At 33.7% G+C, this 22671-nt stretch overlaps 1 protein-coding gene across 6 annotated transcripts in view; it reads left to right on the forward strand.

The window, feature by feature from the left end:
• The window catches only part of Zdhhc17 (zDHHC palmitoyltransferase 17), an 83178-nt gene that overhangs the window by 20397 nt on the left and 40110 nt on the right, over positions 1 to 22671 (forward strand). For 2 of the 6 annotated variants that reach the window (XM_004845004.4, XM_087192466.1), the window contains exons 2-7: positions 7294 to 7397; positions 13657 to 13779; positions 14394 to 14471; positions 15308 to 15452; positions 20527 to 20591; positions 21213 to 21375. In XM_004845004.4, the coding sequence (XP_004845061.1) occupies positions 7294 to 7397; positions 13657 to 13779; positions 14394 to 14471; positions 15308 to 15452; positions 20527 to 20591; positions 21213 to 21375 (678 nt within the window). Of the gene's footprint in view, positions 1 to 7293; positions 7398 to 13656; positions 13780 to 14393; positions 14472 to 15307; positions 15453 to 20526; positions 20592 to 21212; positions 21376 to 22671 lie in introns of those variants that run through there. The other 4 variants (XM_087192467.1, XM_087192470.1, XM_087192469.1 and 1 more) reach the window with 4 other exon arrangements.

Below are 22671 nucleotides of genomic sequence, written 5' to 3' on the forward strand. Positions count from 1 at the left end.
AGTGTTGAAAGAAATTTGCAAGAAAATGTGAAATTTTTATCCACAGACATTTGGTGAACATTCAGGCATGCTAAACTTATATATATTGTTATAAATACATGCGTATGGACTAATGCTAGAAGGAAATGAAGTGAAAACCAGTTTTAAAGAAGTTAGAAGTTGGTGGACATTTTCCTGCTCTAAAAATTTCCTTTATTGTCAGCATATCAAACTTTGATTGGAAGCAAGAAGAAAACCGTTGCTTCAAGTTGAACTCTTTTTTGTTAGAGCCAACAATCATACACTGTTACCCAGAGTGAGACCATGGCAAAATATATATTATACTGTAAGGAACCTGGTATTGATTGAGATTGATTTGTAGTCTTTCCATTGTATATTCCCAATTAACCAAATCATTTTTGTCCAGTCTTTCCTTAAAGATGATGTATTAAATAGGATAACAAAGAATTCTGTCTTGTGAGTAGTGCCATCTGCTGGCACTGTTCACTGATTACATTTCAAAAGAATTAACTTCTTTTGTAGTGACAACTCATTTTTTTTGCCATTCATTGTTCACTGTGTTATGTTTTATGTTTATGGTATCTTTTAAAAATTGTAAGCCATCAATATACTCTTTCAAAAGTTTGTATGTTATCCCTAGAATTTAGTTCATTACTACTTAGGGTTTTTCTTCCAATTTTTTGGGGGGTGTTTCTATGACTGTGATAGGGTCTCTTTATTTTACAAATAAAATAATGTAAAGAACGAAAGAGGATTTCTTTGTTTTATTTTCCCCCAGTGAGTGTCATCTATGCTTTTTTTCATTTTATTTTAAGGTCTTGTTCAATCCATCAATATTAAATAGGTTTTAGAAGTGAATCTTTTTTCCTTCGGTTTTTGGTCAGCACTGTTTTATATAATGCTCTACTAGCATCTTATAAATTTAATAGGGTTATATTTGAGCAACTGACGTGGTGTAGTTAAATTAGCTTCTTGGTTCAGAATCTGACATATTGGAGTGATACCTGGCAGTAGCCATTTGTACAATGCAAGTCATAAGCATATGGGTAGGCCCATTGACTTGGCTTGCTAATTCACCTGTGACTGTGGGGTGTGTCTTATGGGTAACATGTATGTCCTTAGAGTTTTGCTGAACTAATTTTTCTTTTTTTTTTTTTGTTTGTTTGTTTGTTTGGGAATTCATTTATTTGAGAGGTGCAGGATCTTTTCATACATGCATTTGCCACTAAATTTTGCCCTCTTTGAGGTATCCTTTGCTTCCAGAAATAAACAATTCATAAGTTTTAAATTGTGCACCATTCTGAGTAGCATGGTGAAATTTCGTGCTGTTCCAGCTCCATCCTCCCAGAACAAAATCCCCCCTTTGTTCACTTAGTGGCTGCCTCTGTTTACTAGATTGTCTGTCTCAGGGATCAAAATGCTTTTGTTCAAAGAATCCCAAATTAATAATGGCCCCAAAGTGTAAGAGTAGTGATGATGTTAGCAATTTGGATATGTCAAAGAGAAGTCATAAAGTACTTTCTTTAAGTGAAAAGGTAAAAGTTTTTTTCTGGCCCTGAGGATCAAACCCAGGTCCTCACATATGCTAGGCAAATGGTATGCCACCTGGCTAAATGCACATCCTGAAAAGGTGGAAGCTTTTGACTTAATGTGGACTGAAAAGAGATTGAATGCTGAGATTGCTAAGATCTTTAGTAAGAATGAATCTTCTGTCCTTGAAATTTGAAGAAGTAAAAGAAATTGGTGTGTGTTTTGCCGTTATATCTCAAACTGCAAAAGTTAAAACCAGTGTGTGATAAGTGCTTAGATAGTGATGATGCACATCTGTAATCCCAGCACTCTGAGAGGGTGAGGCAGGAGGATCGTAAGTTTGAGCCCATCCTTGGTGAAACCCTTTCTCAAAATAATGTAGTTCAGTGCAAAGGGCCTGGGTTCAACCTCTCCTGTACTGCTAAATGAATGAGTGAGCAAATGAATGAATGAATCAATCAATCAATCAATCAGTAAAATAAGATAAAAGTTCCGTATCTAGTATCTTGCCACATGAGGCAGCATTTGTCCTACACTTGCTGTACTGGTTTGAGTTACATTATATTACGGTGATTTCTCTTAGCAGCAGTGTGATCTCAGCTTACCTCATTTCCTGTCTACTCATTTAGTAGAAGATTTGGGAGGTAATTTCTCTCCTTCAGTTCTATGTAACAGTTGTCAAAGTCAGAACTGTAAAAACCTTTGGCTGACTACTAGTAGGTACATTAAGAACCTTTCAAGTGGGGCTGTGGAAGTAGCTCTGTGGGTAGTACACTTCCCTAATATGCCCAGGACCCTGAGTTTGATCCTTGGACACCGGGGTGAAAAAGCTTTTGGGGGGTGGTGGTTTCATAGGATTGAAAAAATCGTCAAGATATGCTATATACATGTACCAACTCCTGAAAACGAATGAAACTATTGCAAGTTGTTTTTTTTTTGGTACTGGAGATCAAACTCGGGTTCTTGTGCTTGCGAGGCAGGTGGTGGAGCCACTGAGGTAAATCCCTGGCCCAACTATTGCAAACATACACTAATAAAAATAACTTCTCAGTGACTCGTATTCTTCTACTCCAATATATAAAATTGCAGTGTGTTAGTCTTAGAAAAGACTTAGAGGACTTCTGATCCTGAAGTTTCTGATTTTTTTTGGAAAGTGGCTAAATCTTTTTTAATTGAACAAATCTTTTTTTTTTTTTGGTACTGGGGATTGAACTCCGGTCCTTGGGTTTGTGAGGCAGGCGGCAGAACCACTGAGCTAAATCCCCAGCCCTGAACAAATCTTATGTAAACTCCTAAACTAAAAAAGTTTTTATTAGGTCATTTGACTGAGATGGCTCCATTGCCTTGTGTTCCTGCATAAGCAAACTAAAACCCAATTTGACAAAAACAGAAAAATGAAACTTCAGCTCTCCTGATCAAAAACCAGCAATCATCCGGGTTTGGTGGTACATGTAATTCTGGCACTCTGGGAGGCTGAGTTAAGAGGATCACAAATTCTAGCCCAGCCCGGGCAACTTGGTGAGACTCTGGCTCAGAAAGATAAAAAGAAGGGCTGGGGATATACCTCACTGTGAAAGCTCTAGGTTCAATCCCCATGCTGGGGGCAGGGTGGGACAAAAAACACAAAACCAGTCAGAAACTGCCATCAGACCACTAATTTGGGACTTTCCACCAGATTATACCTAAATAATGCCAACCAAGTAATTAATTTTACGAAGCCCTTAGCTCATTCAGTAAAGTAGAGCTCTCTGAACCTCTGTGTTTGGGTGCACTATACCGTTCCAATTCATGAATTATTCTTTGTTTAAATAAAGTGCTAAATTTAATTTGTTTAAACCTTTTTTTAATACCTAGTGTCCAAAAGCAGATAAATAGCAGCTTACTTTAAGAATAGAATGAATGAGTGAGTCTTAAAACTTTTACTGTTTTACCTGCTACTGGTCTTCGAGGCATCTCAGAAGTACTCTGTACTTCACTTACTGGTCAGCTGAACCAGTAGTTAACTGACTTGTGTGTAGCCTGAATAGGACAGTGGTAGACTTTGAATTCAGTAGTCTCTCAATCAAGAGACTATACCAAACTTCATTAAGGGAATTACACATTTTAAAAATTACAATTACCTGTGTATGCATTTTTAAATAAGTACTACTTTTCTAGGTGGAGATAGCAAAGGAAAGATTCCAGAATTTTAAAGTCAAAATTTCTATATTGAAACATTGGTAGTGTCTGTATATTTATAAAATATATATATATTTTAAAAATATATTTATTTATGTGAGCCCATTTAAAAATTTTACATAAACTGAGTGCTTTGGCATGTGTGAGCAGTTCCAGCTGCTTTGGTGTCTGAGGCAAAAGGATTGCTTGAGCCTTGTTTCTGGATTTTTTTGGGGGGTGATGGTTTGAGATGGTCTCGCTATGTAGTTCAGGCTAGCCTTGAACTTACTAGGTAGCCCAGACTGGCCTTGAGCTTGTGGCAATCCTGCTGCCTCAGCCTTCCAAGTGCTGGGATTATAGGCACGTACCACCATACCTGGCAGAGAACCTGTTTCTTAAAAAAAAAAGTTCCACAGTTTTAAAGTTTTAAAATTGTAATTGCTGTCTCTAGGCCTGTTGATAGTAGTGTTTTTCTTGATAGGGCTGACATTTGTCACACTAACAAGGTGTTCGTCCTATTCAGTCTGTGGAAATTAAGTTATAATAATATAATATGGAAATTATTATAATAATAATATGGAAATTAAGTTCCATATTATAACGTTTGTTTGACAATAAAGTTGGAGTTTGCTTAGGTAACTTTTTTTACTTTTATGTGGGGGAAAAAACTCTAGAATTATTCTGAGGATATGTTTAAAGACATCCTTTTAAAAAAATCAAATACCTTTTACTGAAAAGTAAAAAAACCTCATAGGTGGAGAAAGAGTTGTAGTATAGATTAGTTCTTGAGGGCTAAATACTTTTTAATATACATACACAGTGCTACTTTGGCACTCTAGTAAAGTGTAATATGAAAGGAAAAAATCAGTGGTCATTTTTTTGTGTTTAAAATGCTGATGTCTGTATTTAAAATATTGATGTTTGGTTCATCATAGATTTTTTTTGTAGGTATTGGGTTTCATTTTTAAAACATATTCCACTATTTTTTTTTTTTTTGTCTTGCTTGCTTGTTTTTTGACGTCTTAAACTTTGTACTCACCTCACCCTAACTTGGTGCTGGATCTAAGTACATTGTTCAGAGCTTTACGTCGTATTTCAGGCTTTCAATACATGTTTTGTTGGATACGTTATTCCATTCTGCTTCAAAGCCATGACCGGATTTTTATTATATTTACAAGGTCTTATAGTCATATAGAAGGCAGAAGTTTAAAAAAAAATTTTTTCTTCAAAACAAAACAAAAACCAAGCTGGACATTGTGGCATATACCTGTAATGTCAGCATTTGGGAGGCCAGGCAGGAGGATTGTGTAAATTCACGGTCTGCCTGGGCCAGTTCAAGACCAGCATAAACTATAGAGTGATAAGACCCTGTCTCAAAAAACAAAAAACAATGAAATCTTTTTTTCTTTGGTAGAGAGAAAAAAGAATTTAGAAACAAGGAAATGTTACTAGATGGAGAAGTGTCTGTCTTCAACAGAAGTTGAAAAGTTGAATTCAGTGGAGAGTGTAAATACAAAAGTTTTAAAAACATTAAATGTGTTGACTTTTTTTCAGAATGTTGTGATATTTTAATACTGGCTATAGCATTTCCGTAAGGAATTAAGCACTTAGTACTTGGAAGATTATATAGTAAGTATAACTGGGTTTTGTAAAACTTAAAAATTTTTTGTTGAAAATATTTATGGTTATTATATATCAATTAAAAATAAGAAAATATTCAGATTGATAGTTTTCTAAATTCATGAGCCAAAGCAGTTTTGGAATTTCTGACACAGTTTGAATGACTAGGGTAGGATAAAGATAATAGACTTTTATCAATAAAATTTTCTTAATTTTGTATTATTAAATACTATTGGTAATGATGTGATCAGAAGTAAAAGAATATAAATTGTTCTAAGAATTTTTTCTTTCCAAATATTTTGATTTTTTGTATTTATACATGTGTGAAAATATAAAAAATAATGCAGTTTGAACAGATGTTTTTAGAGCTGAACATAATCAATTTTTCTTTCTTTCTTTTTTTGGTTGAGAGAGGGTCTTTCTGTGTAGCCCTGGCTGGCCTCGAACTGGAAGCAATCCTGCTACCTCAGCCTCCCGAGTGCTGAGATTACAGGCATACACCGCCAAACTTGGCTTATTTTTTTTGTTGTTTTCATAGAAAAAAAACAAATGTATCTTAGTGCTGTTTTATACTAGCAAAAAAAAAATACATATGTATGTATGTATATAATGTATATGGTATTAAATGCAGGGCCTTTGAATTAAGCTAAATTCCCAGCCCATTTTTTATTTTAAGACAGAGTTCTGCTAAATCACTCAGTTGCCCAGGCTGGGCTGAAACTTGGAATCCTCTTGCCTCAGCCTTCCACAGTGCTGGGGTTATAGGCATGTATCTTTGTGTGGCTACAAATTTTGTATTTTACATAGAAAATTGTAGACAGCACATACATTTTAAATGCATTGTAATATCCTTTTTTGTTGTTGAATGTAGGTGATACTCTGTGGTGCTGACATTTAAATTTATACACACACACACACACACACGCACGTAGTTTTTAAAGGATATTGAAAATTTAGAATTATAGTCATGTATTCCTTAATGGATATGAATGTTTTGAGAAATACATTGTTAGGTGACTTCATTGTGATGAGCATCATGGAATGTACTTAACACAGTGTTAGATGGAATAGCCTACCTCACACCTAGGCTATATTGCTCCTAGCTACAAACCTGTACAGCATGTAACTGAACAGGCAGTTGAAACACAGTGTTAAGTATTGTATATGAAAAGTACAGTACAAATTTCAGCACCATTATAATCTTACGAGATCACCACCATAAATGTCAAAAATGTCAAAAATGTATGTATCAGGAAAATTAAAACGTAAATATTTTAATAATAAATTTATTGAAACATCATGAGATTAATAAAGTTACCTTTGTCCTCTACGATTACAAGAGGTACTCAAAGTGGTGGCCATTAGTTTCTAGACATTTATTAGTATGGTGAACTGGTGAAGTGTATACATTTTTTTGGCGGACTCTGTATATGTTCTATTGTTGACAAAAATGCCTGCTTGTATTCAGGCAAATTTAATTTTATTAGAACTCCATTTTTCCCTATTCACATAATAGTAGATACTTAGGTTCTCAGTATGAAGTAGCTTAATATCTGTAAACAGAAGAATAATTTTCTTATATACTGTATTCTTCTGTGAGAATATAGAAGTTCTTCCTATAGGACCATCAGAGACTATTTGGGAAATAGGTTAAAGTGGAATAACTAGGGGTTATGCTAGAGTAATAGAAAATTGGGTTGAGTGAGAGATGATATCATAAAGACTTAGGATTCTATGGAGTTAAAGATGAATTTCGGTTACTAATTTGTCATTAATTTTTAGTCATAACTTTTTAATTTTGAGAATGTGAACAAGGGTGTATCTATTTGACCATGCTTTATCTTCGGAATACATACTTCAGGATAAGGTAAAATTGAATTATTTCAATAATGAACATTCTTCAGACAACACAAAAACAAAAATATTAAAATATATTTTGTACTTTTAAAAAAATTTCTTGCCTGTGTGTGATTTTCTTTTTAATAGGAAATCAAACCCCAAAGCCATTATAACCATGGGTATGGTGAACCTTTGGGACGGAAAACTCATATTGATGATTACAGCACATGGGACATTATCAAGGCTACACAGTAAGTTTTTTGTTGTAGTTGTTTTCTTCTTTGAATAAATATTTTAAGTGAAATATGAATAAAGGAAAATGTCAGTGTTTCAGTTAAATTAGTTTATTTCTCATCAGTTTATTAATTTTAATCCGTTTGCTTTTGGTGCTTGCTAATCTTTCTAGAAGTTTAATATTATGTCCCAAGAATATTAAAATTGACTATGGAGAATTAGAAAATATTATTGGTATTAAGAGAATTTTAAATGAAAAATGTTATGTACATTCCACATTTCCCTTCCTCTCAAGCAAGCATACAAATTAGATACTCTTTTTTTTTTTGGCACTGGGGATCGAACTCCGATTCTTCCACTTGCAAGGCAGGCGGCGGAACCACTGAGCTAAATCCCCCACCCAAGCATACAAATTAGAAATAAAATGTAGTCAATGCCATGTATTTAACTTTTATTGAGGGAGATACCAGAGCTGTCTAATACATGATCTTCAAAATGCCAGATTATCAGTCTTTGAGATAGGACAAGGAAAATGATAAATCTAGGAATATTGTAATGAAAAGTCATGTGGAAGTTCAAATACAGCAGATATTTTCATCTGCAAATAGAATGGAGAAACTATATAATTAATTCATATGTCCTTCAGAATTTTAGAACTGTCTGGCTTAAAGAAATCCACATTCTTTTTTTTTTTTTGGTGTTTTTGCAATAGGGTCTGGGTATGTAGTTCAGGTTGGCCTTGAACTTACAACAGTCCTGCTTCAGCCTACCAAGTGCTGAAATTACAGGGATGCACTACCACCTCCGGCAAAGTCCACATTCTTGTAATTGGAGAATTAAATGCTTTTGCATTTAATGTAACTTCTATTAGGTAGGATGTACATCTGCCACTTTGCTTTGTTTTCTACGTCTTTTGTCTTGTTTTGTTTCCCAGTTCCTCCATTACTGCTTGCTGAGGATCCCCTGTACTTCCTATTGAGAATCTCTTTTATGTGATTAGTCCCTAATCTTTTGCTTCTTTTAAGATTCTTTGTTTTTTTTGTCAGTTTGATTATGGTATGTCTTGATTTGTGGGTCTTGAGCTTCTTGGAAGTATATGTACATTACATATAGATTTTATAGGTAGATGGGTGGATAGACACATAGTTGACATATAGTTGATCTTAGATTGTTTTTTATCCAATTTGGGAAGGCTTTGGTCACTTTTTTTTTGGTACTGGGGATCAAACTTGGTTGAGACATTGCTCCTTTAGTTCTTTAGATATGGTTTCCTTTAGCTCTTTAATGATTTTCTTTACTACCTGAGTTCCAAAAGCCTTTGGTTAATTTCTCCAGTACTGAAAATGTTGATTCTGATCAGTTTTTCAAGCTATTTTAATTGCTGTTTTTAAATCTGCCATGTTAACTTTCATTCTGAATATTATGTATATTCAGAGATGAAAGCATACTTGAACCAACTATACTAATTTTTGGCAAATTACGTTGCTCTGCTCATTTTAAGTGATGCTAGTATTGAAAATTTGTAGTTTTGCTTTATTAATTAGGAGTGTACTATACCAAAAATGTAAAGCCCTGTTCTTTTTTTTTGGTACCGGGGATCGAACTTTGGTCCTTGAGCCTGCATAGCAGGCAGCGAAACCACCGAGCTAAATCCCTGGCCCTAAAGCCCTGTTCTTATAGTCATTTGTAATGTAATGCATAGTAGAATACCAATGTTACTAGTAATTACTAAGCACATGTTTTTCACAAACTTCTCACATTACATATCATAAGCACATACACAGTTTTATAGGACTCCTTGAGTATGTCTTTCTATTTGACTACATGTGTCTTGTTTGTCTGGTTTTAATTGTTTTGAACATTTAGTTTATTTTTCTTCTGGTATAATTAAATTTTAAAATTTAAATATTTACTTATTTGAACAGTTTATTTACTTCATATTTCATATTCCAGATTCTGAATTTCTTGCCATTCCAAATGCTGCATATCTGTCAGTCTAATTTCTTCTTTTAGATCTTTGCTGCTTTTGTTATCTTTCATTACTCTGTCCCACCCTAATATATTAATTCTCATCAGCAAATAAATATACTCTAGCATCTTCCGTCTTAAGAGAAAAAAATAAAACACCCCTTTTTATCCTTCACGTAATCATTCTAACCTGTCTCTCGCTTGTTTTTATTAGTACATATCACAGTATATAATGATTAAATTCATTGTAGATAATTGCTATATGTACATAACACATCTTAATTCTTTTTATACTCTTCTCTTCCTCCAGTTTTAAAATAATTTTTTAAAATATTTTTTTGCCAGCATCAGATTTATTTTTTTGTTAAGTCCTTTTCAAGTTAATTATCATTAAGTACAGATTAACAGCCAGACTAACAGGCAAAAAAACCATAAACACGTAAGACAATTATATTCAATCAAGGTACACTTTTAGATACCTTGTTCATTATTCTGTTTCTTAGGATCTTTATATGCTGTTAACAATTTGTTTTTAAAAACCTTTGTTTTATACTATTAAACATTTCAATCTTATAGAAAAATACAGAGAATATCACTTTCATATTAAGCAAATGCTAACATTTTGCTGTATATGCTGTAGGTTTCTCATTTGTGTGTTCTTTCTCCTACTGCCCCCCAAAGAAGCCTCTCTTGAAATTGCTAGGAGTCCTGTAATTGCTATTCACATTTCTGTACACGTATTTCTCTATAAACAAAATATACTAGTGTGATATGTGCTTAAATTTATATAAATTACATTCTACTGGGTATATTCTTTTGCAGTTGATTTTATTTTTAAAAAACTTGTGCTTTTTTCAATTATTAAGAGCCTAGTTTTGTTTAACTTTTTTAACCTAATTTATTCTATTTAACTATGTCCTGTAATTGTTTTTATAGTCTTCTGTCATTGAGTAGCTTTTATTTAATACTATCATCTTAATCAATTTTTTTGTTTTTTGTTTTTTGGTACCGGGGATCGAACTCCGGACCTTGCGCTTTCGAGGCAGGCTGTGGAACCACTGAGCTAAATCCCTGGCCCCCTCAAATTATCAATTTTTAAAAATTTAGAATCAGAAAGATTTAGAATCATATGGAAGGGCAAGAGGAAGTAACACATTTAGAGAGGTTACACTGTTTTGTTACTTGATTTGACTTGATTATTTAGGTATTTACACATTTTGCATATAACTTATTAGCAAAATGCTTTAAAATGAAAACATCTATATTTTAATAGTTTTAATGATTTGTGTCTTCACATCTGTATGCCTTACAGTGTAATCTTAATTTAGAATTTTTTTTTAGTATGTGAAGATGGTTCTAGTGTTCATCTTATACAATGTAGATGACAATTATGTCCATCATCCATTTATTTAGCAGTTCATTCTTTCTCCCCTGATTTATAATGCCTCGTTTGTCTATCAAGCTGCCATATATGTGGTCCATTTCCAGATACCTATACCCTTTCTGTCCATTTGTTGGATTTTGTTCAGCACCACATTTCCTTACTCAGTGTATCTTTCTTCTTTGTCTTCAAAATAAGTTTAGGTATTCTTGACCTTTCACTCTTCTAAATTGAATTTTAGAGTTCTACTTGGGAAGTATATGAAATACTCATTTGAGATTTCAGTTAGAATTGCATTGAATTTGTACATCAGTTTGGGGAAAATATTCTTTTAGATCTTTGTTATCTTTCACTAAACCTGTTTAAAGTAGGGTAGTGTGATTAAATATGTTTCATTATTTTAGATCTTGGCTTAGAATTTTGTTACACTGATATGGACATCTGATCCTAAATTAATTTTATTTGGATACTCCATTTTAGATTTTATTGCTGAAAAAAGATAACCTCACAAAGATACATAATGCCAAAATGGAAGACTTTTTGTTGTTGAAAACTGGACATTTGAATCTAATTGGCAACTTGAGAAATTTGGTACCTCTCCTATGCGGTTTACTGGGTTTTAAAAATTCTTATTTTTTATTGTTATGGGTAGTATCTTTGCCAAGGATTATCAACCTGAAGCATAAACTTAAGGTTCTCGTAGGTCTTTTCCAAGAGGAATGCACAGTGATTTTATAATTTTTCCTGTATTTACATTTGCCTTTGGATGACCTTTTTATTGTCTGCTCTGAAAAGGAAAAAAAGAGAAAAATGACAGGGAGGAAGAAAAGGGGTATTGGCCATTTAAATTGGGGAAAATCATTTCTGCTGGAAGGGTAGGAACTTGCAGCATTGGGTGAGGGTGTGGGTGTGAGTGGTGTACAACGACAGTGGCCACTGCCTCTGCACCAATTACAAGTCAGAACACAGGTCTCTGATATTTGGAGGAGAGTGTCCTTTTTTGCCCACTCCGCTTCTGGTAAGCATTATATCCTGGTTGCTATAGGAAAAGATACACAGCCACCTGTTGGGGTAGGAAGTAGTCACAGGATTAGAGTTCCAAAATAGTTCTGTCACACAGACTCTGCCAGTGCAGTTGTTGTCTAGGTGGAGAAACAGATTTCTGGTTCTTCCTACTCTGCCATCCTCCAAGAATCCTCTTAAGCATTTATGAGTGTGAGAAAACTAACCAGTGATTCTGTGTATAAGATTGTCACTTACCATCTCAGAGTGAGATTCTGCTTTTGAAGATAATATTCCTAGTTTTTGCTTAACTGGACAAATGTAAACAACTTCATGAAAGAGAAGAAACAACCAAAGGTACTATTGTAATCCTTTCCTGCTCCTCCATAGGCTCCTTAGGTTGATTTGTGGGTGTGTGGGTGTGTTTGCTTGCACACACATGCAAAACAGAACCAGATACTGCAGTAGTGTGAAGGCTGTGTTGAATATTAGTAAAACATTTCTGTATTGTATATGAATGTAGGTAAAATTGTCACTGGCTGAGTTCTTTAACTTGTAAAAGAGGTAAATTAGACATGGCCACTAGGAATTAGTAAAGAGGTTTGTTACAATCAAATATGATATAGGAGCGGGCTGCCTATAGAGCCCAGGAAAGAACAGCACAGGAGGAGACTGCACAGATAGAGCAACCGTGTAGCTGGGGTATAATGAGATTATGTATGTTTCCTATAAAAGTGTTAACATATATATAAGGAGTATAGTAACATGATACATATGCATGTGCATGAAGCAGTTGTCATGTGTGCATGGGTGATTTTGCACTCGGATTGATTTTATGATAGCATGTAGTTCCTCACTTTGGGTGTCTCTAAGTTTGTAAATGAGGGTCTTGGTTACCTTAGGTCAAGTCTCTGAGCAAAATTGATTCAAGTGGGCTCAGGACCCTCCTGTTTTGTCGTCTTTTGCAAAGAATAGGGTGAAGTTATGTGACACAGTCAGGTTTGAGACCTTTTGGTTTTTACTTCAGTGGAGTGGGATGAGGTTGCTGCAATGGTTATTTGCCTACAGAGGAATGTGTTTTCTTCCCTTGGTCACCAATCTTAGTCAGCAGCAGTCACAATTTACTGAATATCTCCTGCTTCAGAAGTTCTAATGTTTGTTTCTAGTGTCACCTTATTGTGCATCCTCTGTGCCTTCCCTATGTTGGGTGCCTCTCTAAGAAATTCAAAATATTGTCAGATTTATTTAAATTTGGTTATGTTATATATTTTCAGGGATCCAGTATTTTGGTTAGGAAAAAGGTAATGGTGGTTGTGGCTTGATGATGGATTCTTGGTGGTTTATTGTACTACTTACTTTGTTTATATTTGAAAATTTCCATAATTAAGTTTAAAAAATTGGCACAGTGATAGAAAATAGCAGTGAAGATCAGGCTGTGCATGTGGTTCTCTCTCCTGTCTGATAATGAGTATCTTTCCTATAGCTTTTCCAGTAGACTTTGTCTTATATCTCATTTGATTAAACTGTGTCATAGGATTCTTCCCCATCCCACTTTCCATTCATACTTTTATGTATTTAATGCTTTTAGGTTAATTGTATTTTTAAAGTTTACCTCAGTCTGCTTTGATTGTGGAATAAGTGGTTCTATAAAGAAAATGAGCAACTGATTGTGAAGTTTGATCTCTGGTATCCTTTTCTACCTATGAAATTCTACATTCTTACAAGTGAGGTATTTTAATATTATAAAATGGATTAGTGAAAGATATTAAAACATTGATATTTTTTAAAGTGGTTTTTTATGATGATGAATACATTTTAATTTCAAATTATGAAATGGAGCATTATTTTGTTCTGTAAATGTTATTTTCAGCTTTGAATTTGTTGTTAAGTAGTAATAAAAATGCTATATTTTCTTTCTTTTCAAGATATGGCATATATGAACGCTGCCGAGAATTGGTGGAAGCAGGTTATGATGTACGGCAACCAGACAAAGAAAATGTTACGCTTCTCCATTGGGCTGCTATCAATAACAGAATAGATTTAGTCAAGTATGTGTTTTCTGTGTTTTTAATTCATTAGTAGTTTTATTATAAAATTATTGAAAGTATTCTAAAAACGAATTATTTCTAAAATTTATGACTTCTTAAAGTGCATATGTGCACTTTTTTTCTTTAAAAAATTGCATTAGAGGTATAACAAAGATAAGGCAAAATAAAGGACCTTTATATTATGATGTGTACTTTATAAAATTATTTCATGTATATTGTTTAATCTACAGCAGTCTTATATGGAATGTAAAGTTTAAAAACCTGAGCTACTCAAAGTAGAGCATGTCTTGCCTATTCTATAAATGTTCGGATCCCATGTTTTGTATGCTGCTACTCAAATCTTTGAGATTCTCTGACCACTTTCCTTATTATATAATTATTTAGCATTTCAATTTTTTCGTAACTTAAAAATTTATTTTTCTTTTACTTCTAGAAAACAGGGAAGGTGATGCTTTTGACACAAAATTCTGCTGAATTTTTTTAAACTATCAAAAAAGATGGCTTATCTTCATAGGTGCAAAGTAGCATGAGATCTAAAATGGACTTTTTTTCTTTTAATATATGATTTCTTAAAAGTGAAAGCTGTCTAAAGTATTACAAATTTTGTCTTACAGATACTATATTTCGAAAGGTGCTATTGTGGATCAACTTGGAGGAGACCTGAATTCAACCCCTTTGCACTGGGCCACAAGGTTTAAATTTGCTTCTGGATTCTTTTTTCCTATGGTTATGATATTAGTATAAAACTATCATTTTTAAAATGTTATGCTACAATGAATGAGAGACTTTGTTATGCCAGTAGTTAATATCATTAAGGTACTAATATATTGTTTTCTGATGTTACCTGCATTGGAAGTAAAGCTTATTGTCCAAAATATCCTTAGGGAATTAGCTGTGCCAGTATTAATCCATTTATAAGGTTAGACTAAATTTTGAATTTATAAATGTAACACTTTTCCAGTCTATGTACATTTACAATTTAAGAACTAGTGGCCGGGGATTTATCTCAGTGGTTTTGCCGCCTGCTCCACAAGCGCAAGGACCCAAGTTCGATCCCCGGCACCAAAGAACTAGTGCAGTTCTTGGGATTGAGATCATACTGAGTAGAAATAATAGAATATAGTAATTTGATATTGTGTTTACAGAAGCTATGAATAGCTACATAGATTATCAGACTGTTATTCCAGTAAGACTTTTAGAAGCCATAGAATTCTAAATGTCTCTTGACATACATCTGTTTAAAAATAACTTTGTAAAATATATGTGTAATCTTTCTATTACCTTGTTTAAAAATACTCCAGAGCCAGGTGTGGTGGTGCATGCGTGTAATTTGGGAGGCTGAGGCAGAAGGATTGCTGTGAGTTCGAGGCCAGCCTAAGCTACATAGTGAGTTCAAGGCCAGCCTGAACTACATATACATAGCAAAACCCTGTCTCAAAACCCCCCCCAAAAAACAAAAACCCAAAAGCAAACACTCCAGGAGATCTTGTTCGAAATAACTTTATATAAGTATTCTTTTATGTTTTAGACAAGGCCATCTATCCATGGTTGTACAACTAATGAAATATGGTGCCGATCCTTCATTAATTGATGGGGAAGGATGTAGCTGTATTCATCTGGCTGCTCAGTTTGGACATACTTCAATTGTTGCTTATCTCATAGCAAAAGGACAGGTAAAAATATCACAGTGGTGTGGATTTTAATCATGTATCTTTCATGGTTAAATGCCTAATATATTTGGTGTTACATGTGTAACAACCTGGTGATATTTTAGGAATACTTTCTGATGGATGAAGAAAATAAATATATAGTTAATCTGATATTGAAGTTTTACTGTACTTAACGGAAAAGTAAGAATCATGAATTGACTAAGTTGGTTTTTTTATTTCTGAGAGTGACAGAAATAAATCTTGGAAAGTAAAGGAGAAAATTTGGTTATCTACTTTTTCCCTACTTATGTTTTTTGAATATATTATCTAATGTCATCTAAACTTTTGGAAGTTATTTATTGGTTATGTTCTATTTTAATACATCTCTAGAAGAATAGTTTCTTCAAGATCAGTTTCTATTTTCTGCTCTATAAAATAATACTTCTTATTGTCAGAAAACTGTGATGATTTAAGTTCTTTCTCCTGATTTTTCTTGAATGTGCGGCAGTGACCATAATCACACTAAATATTATGAGGGTATATTACTATGTTTTGTATGAATATACTTTCTTAAGAGTAATGTCACCCAGTTTTTCTTCCAGTGTTTTCCTAGTTATACTTACATATTAATTTTATAAATAAGCATGTTATCACAAGAGTAACTAAGATAAATGAGTTTAATTTATTGCTCTTGACATTTATTATTTGAATTTAAATTTTTATGCTGACTCAGAATTTGAGTAGTATTTTTTTCTAATTAGTTATTTAAAATGTTTATTTTTGGCAGTATTAAGCAATAGCAGTTACGTTTTGTGTTTAACCTTAGGAAAGGAGGCATAGACTTACTAAGTTAATTGCTGGAAGGAGGAGTTTATTACTGTGTTAACAAACTATCCCCAAAATTCATGGTTAAGAGCAGTACCAATCATTATATCTCACAGTTCTGTGAGTTGAATGGGCTTGGCTCGGTGGTTCTTTTACTTGCAGTAGTGGCTGGGGGTTGTTATCTAGGCTTTTGACTAGTCTGAAGGGTTGACTCACTTTATACATCATCTTGTGCCTCGATAGAAATGAATAGAAGACTATTCTTAGCTAAGATGCTGGGACAGCTGTTCCTCTGTCTTTCTTCATGCGGTGTCAGAACTTCTCAGTATCACTTCATGTAGTCTTCTCAGCAGAGAACTAAAATTCTTCAATGGTGCTCAAGCTCCTAAAAGAACAAAGGCAGAAGGTGTTCTTCTTTAAGTCTTAGGTCTTAAATTGGCACAGCAACATTTCTGATCCTTTTTGTCAATTAAAGTACAGACCTTGTCCAGCCTGTGTTTAGTGTGAGAAAGGGTAACACAAGGTTGTGAATACCAGGGGATGAGGTCTTTTGGGGCCATCTTTGAAGTCCAGAAAGGGATTATCCTTATTCTTCTACAGTTTCTCCTAGAGCAGGGGTTGAAGAATTAATGATACATATTCACCTTTGTTTTTTCAGTTTTTAACTGGGGAAGAAAAGTGGTATAAATTTTTGAGTTTTCATGGGTTTTTTTGTTGTTATTGTTGATTTTGCAGTTTGGGTGATTTTTATTAATTAATTAATTAAATTATTATTATTTTTTTGTACTGGGGATCGAACTCGGGTCCTTGCGCTTGCACAGCAGGCGGTGAAACCACTGAGCTAAATCCCCGGCCCTATTAATCTTTTTAAATCCAGCATCATATGCAGACTATAAAATTCTCAAAGAGTAAAATTTCTACCTATTATATTGTTTTTTTGTACGAAAATGATGAATCTGACAAAGTATTTTTCCTATGACTAATTTTTTCTGCATATAAAAATAACACATGCTTACTGTAAAATATCCAAACATAATATAAGGGTATGACTTAGAAGAAATCTCACTTCTCTTCTTGCCCACCTGACCCTGAGATTACTTACTAACAGTTTAATTTGTTCTTCCAGATTTTTTCATGTGTACACTAGTGTGTGTATAAGACACTTCTACTGTGTGTTGCCTTCTAACTTTGCATGGGTTCCAGTGAGCTTCCCTTCTGTCATCTCGCCTTCATCACTTTGCTTCAACCACACCACTCTCAATGCTGTTCTTGAGCAACTCTGACTTGCTTGTTCTCAGCACCTTCGTGTTTGCTGTTCCTACTGGTGGTGTGTCCCTTTCTCAGATGGCTACTGTTCTCTCTGTTCAGTCAGCTTTTTTTCCCTTAATGGTACCAGGGATCAAACTCAGGACCTTGAACTTGCAGGGCAGGGGTGGTGCCACGGAGCTAGATCCCCGGCCCATGGTTGCTCAAACTTTGTTAGTTCTAGTTAATTCTCAATTATAAATAATAATAAAATTAGTATATTTTTATCTAATTTTTTCTTTTGTAGTCTTTCTTTGACTTTAGTCATTATTTTTCTTAGTTAACCTTGTTATGATAAACTTAATTTTTCAACTTTAAATAATACTCTCTGACTCATATCTATGAGGGGTGAGGCTCATAGCATACTTTCTTTTCAGTACCCCCTCATTTTTTACTGTATCAATTTTACATTGAAGTAGTTCTATCAATTTTACATTGTTGAGGCATTCAACATTTCCATTCAATTTTGTCATTCTTCACAACTTTATTTCACTTATCTGTTCAGTATATTCGGTGCTCAGTACCAGTTCTTTTGGGTGATTTTCAAGAGAAAAAGGGGAAAATGCTAATTTATGGTGTTCTGTTGATTATGGAATTCTCATAAGCTTTTGATCTTGGCTTGTTAATTTTTCCTAATAGAGAATACACATACATCCATTTGGAAAAGAAGTACCAAGTTTTAAATTATAACCCAATGAGAGGAAAAGTTTGAATGAATTTCATTTTCCTTTTAGTACTCGAGATGTGGCATAATTTTACATATTTTATTACTACTTTTTAAAAAGGATATAAAAGACTTATATCTAACAGTAAGAAACTTAAGAATTTACACGTTTAGGGGCCGAGGACAGTTCAGTGATGGAATGCCTACTTGGCATGTGTGAGGCCTTTGGTTTGATTCCCAGCACCGCCCCCCCTCCCCCCAAAAAAGAAAGAATTTACTAAGTTTACTTAGATTAGATATTAGGGCAATAATAAAGTGCCTTCCTCATATACAAAACAAAGAAGTTTGTGTCATTTCTTTGAAAATATTTTTTAAATCAAGTGATAATTTTAAAAAATTGACCTGTATTTAGAACTATTGGTTGAGGTTACAGAAGATATATTTGGGAACACTAAAAATACAGAAATGGGTTTATAATGGATAAGACATAACCTTTTATACAGTATTCATGGCGAAGGACTAAGAAATGTCATCCAAGGATGTACTCTATTTCTCTAGTGTAATGGTTTTTAACGCTGCATTTTTTTCCCTCAGTTCATTTGGATAATGTTCACATTTGAGACATGGTCCCATCAGTAATAATGGTTCACAGAGAACTACAGCATAGAGATAACCAGTGTTTTACAGTGTACTTACTGTAACTCTACTCTTCCACTGATGGTAGATTTGCAACACAACTTGGATTAGAACTTCTTGTGTAATATAACCAAGAAATGGGATATGGGAGAGGAAAGCAGAAGAAACTTGGTATTTATTGAGGGTCTGTTATGTTCCAGACTGTGGACTGGCTTTATGTTACTCTATTTAATCATCATGGAAGTCTTATGAAATTATTTGTGTCCACATTTTTTGGCTGACATACTTAGACTCAGAAAATTAATTTTGCCCACTATCTTAGTGATTAAAGATGGAACTAGAAATTGAGAACCATATCTATCTTATTCTAAACCTCTTATGCCTTTCCCAGGTCTAGAAGAGTAACTATGAAAACGTGGGGGTTTTTTGGTACAGGGGATTGAACTCAGGACCTTGCGCTTGCAAGGCAGGCAGCGGAACCACTGAGCTAAATCCCCGGCCCGAAAACATGTCTTTTTAATACATGGTTTTGATCATTTACTTTGCTAGGCACTGAGAATACTAAGGTGGATTTAATGTAATTTTGGTACTCAAAGAATTTCTGTTCCAGTTAATGAGACAAATGCTCCAGGCAGAGACAATAATCAGACTACATTGGAGTGTGTTAGGAAGGGTAATTGCAGAGCAGTGAAACTGATAGAATCTCTGACAACAATAGAATGTCTTGGAAGGAAATTTAGAGAACTAGGAAAGATTTTGATTTAGTAGTTGATAGCTTTAATTTTAATTTGCTGTAAATTAAACCAACAGGATAAAAAGTTCCAGGGAAAACAAAAAGTTGAGTAGAAGAAGAAAATTATAGCCTACTCTTTTGTTTGGCTAGGAAGAGTATTTATGCATATTGAATAAAAATATCAAATACATAATCTGAATTGCAATAAATGTCTCAAGAGGAAAGAATAGGAAAGGTGCTTATCTGTGATGGATCAGGGAGAGGAGAGATAACAAATTCTCATTTTTCATACTCAGGAGTCTCAGAAGACAGTACTTGAAGCTGAAAAATCAAGTAGCAATTCAAACACTTTTCTTAAAGATATGATGCTATGGGGCCAGGGATTTTAGCTCAGTCGTTCTGGCGCCAGATTGGCAAGCTCAAGGTCCTGAGTTTGATCCCCGGTACCCAAAAAAAAGACATGAAGCTAATAATGAGCTAAAAACAAGCTGGGCATGGTGGAAAGGCACAGGATTGCTTTTTTCTCACAATTTTGCAGAACTGTTTAACTCTAAAAATACATACATAACAATAAAATATTAAACTTGAATTTATCAAAAAGTTGGGTTTTATTCTTTGTTTTGATATGCCAGTGGATAAATGGGGTTTTGTTAGTCCCTCTTAACATTAGTATAAACAAATTTTTCAGCGACTTAATCTGTCCTTTGTAGCTTAAAGATCAGAATATATCAAGATTTTTAAATGTAAAATACTTAAAAGGGAAAACTATAAAAGTATAACATGTTAATTAAAATAGTGGCTATACTGAAAGTTAAAGAGAAAATTTCATAAATCATCCTTATTACTACATTGGCCTCTCCTATAATGTGTAAATTAGATTTTTCCAAGTAATTTTGGTTAGGAACTTATAAAATTTTACTGTCTGACTTTATCAGGATGTAGATATGATGGATCAGAATGGAATGACACCTTTAATGTGGGCAGCTTATAGAACACATAGGTATGTAACCATTATAAAATACTTACTCAGATAATATGAAACAAGTGATGAGGAAAAGCAGTAACTTATATACTTAACTAACTTATTACGATGACTAGTATATAACATAAATTACCTCTTTGAATGTTTTGGTGTCTCTGTTTACCGCTACCTCAATGTTTGTAGCTTCCATAATCTGTGGCTCCTTTTAACAGTTCCAAAAAAATGAAAGAAGAGGTTATCTTCTTTAAAAAAGTAATTTTTCATGTGATTTACATATTGACAAATTTAATGTATTGATTTGTAAGTTGTTTTAAATATTTGTGGAATAGTCTAGATTGAAATTAAAATATTTATTTAAAAAATTATTTAGTGTTAATAACATCAGTTCCTACATCAAAAATAGAAAATGTCAGGACCATGTATTCTGTCCCTTGAAACTATATTGCTTATATGATTTGCATATACTTAAAACTTACTATTAAAATATTGTCTCATTATAAAGTTGTTCAGTAGGTTAGAATAGAAGTGTTCCGAAATGGAATACAGATGTAACCGCAGTCAGTGTAGTATTTGTAATGATTTCGATAATTGAAATTAGGGTTGTTGTTGTTGTTTTGTTTTGTTTTTTTTCCTTTTCAGTGTGGATCCAACTAGATTGCTTTTAACATTCAATGTTTCAGTTAACCTTGGTGACAAGTATCACAAAAACACTGCTCTGCACTGGGCAGTACTAGCAGGGAATACCACAGTCATTAGTCTTCTTTTGGAAGCTGGAGCTAACGTCGATGCCCAGAATATTAAGGTAAATGCAAACAATTTTGATGATGATATGTGAAATGTGACTTTTAATATATGAATTCCTCAATAAAACAGGTTTTTCATAGATTGTGAAAGTTCAAAGAAACTTCCTTTATATCTCAACTCTTTAGTTCTGGGTAATAATTGGTTTTCAAATATTGGATCACTTACTTTCATATTGCAGTATTGAAGTAATTCTTAAAATTTTGCCCTTCGTTGCTTTAATGAATGCATACTCCTTTTGGAAATTAGATTATATAACTTTTTGTAGATGAAAAGAAATACTTTGGTGGTTTCTTAAGATCATTACAGACAATTTAAGTTTGTAGCTAAACCCCTTGTCATAGATTTTAGTAATTCTTGACTTGGTCATTTTATTGCTTTTTTTTTAAGGTCAGAACTTTAAAATTTGATAAATACCTTTATGCTATTTATAGGAGACTCCCCCCCCACACCCAAATGGTGAACTAACACAGGAAAAGTACAAAATTGTCTTAACAGCCAAGCACAATTAACGTTTACTCTTTTGAATATTTAGATATTTGTAGGCATTTTATGAATACATGTAAGAAGAATCTATTGGTAATCTTAAATTTTGGTTAATCCTTCTCATTTTTATAGCTTCAGGATCCACCAAAACGAGTCTTTCAGCAACAGGACTCTTTCTGTGAAATGGCTTTAAACATCATTGTTAGAAGTGACTGTGCCCATTGAAAAATGTTCTTTAATTTTAGCTATAATTCATGGTATTTTCTGAGTCATGTTTCATAAATGTCTAAAGAATATGAGCTAATTAAATATGAAGAGAGTTCAGCCACATGCTTACCTGAAATGGCCAATCAAAAAGTAGGTCTTTCTTGCTGGATCAGGGCATCTCTTTACATTCCAATGAGTAGTTCATCCTTGGTTTGGTTACTTTAAGAAGAGAAGTTTAAACTACTAAAATACAAGAGCTTGGACTAGTTTTTAACTATAATTTATTTAAAGTTATACCAATTTTTAGAAATGAATCTAATTACAAATATAGTTAAAATAAATACCTAATACTGGAAATTAGGAAATTGATAAAATCATGTACATATTTTCTTTCTTTTTTTAAACTTCCAACTCATCTTGTCTCCACCCAAGTGCTCGAATGATCCAGTAACTGCCACCGAACACAGTGAAAGAGGAAAGTCACCATAGCATACCATACCATAGTGGCTGACACTTGAATGATGGTCATTCCCAGTATTTACTGGCTGAATGAATGAAGATTTGCACATCTGCCAAGATTTGTTTCTGCCACTTGGGAATTATG

The sequence above is a fragment of the Heterocephalus glaber genome, unplaced genomic scaffold, assembly GCF_053883595.1.
Source record: "Heterocephalus glaber isolate CG9 unplaced genomic scaffold, H.glaber_assembly_v1.0 deba00001571, whole genome shotgun sequence".
NCBI classification, from domain to species: Eukaryota; Metazoa; Chordata; class Mammalia; order Rodentia; family Bathyergidae; genus Heterocephalus; species Heterocephalus glaber.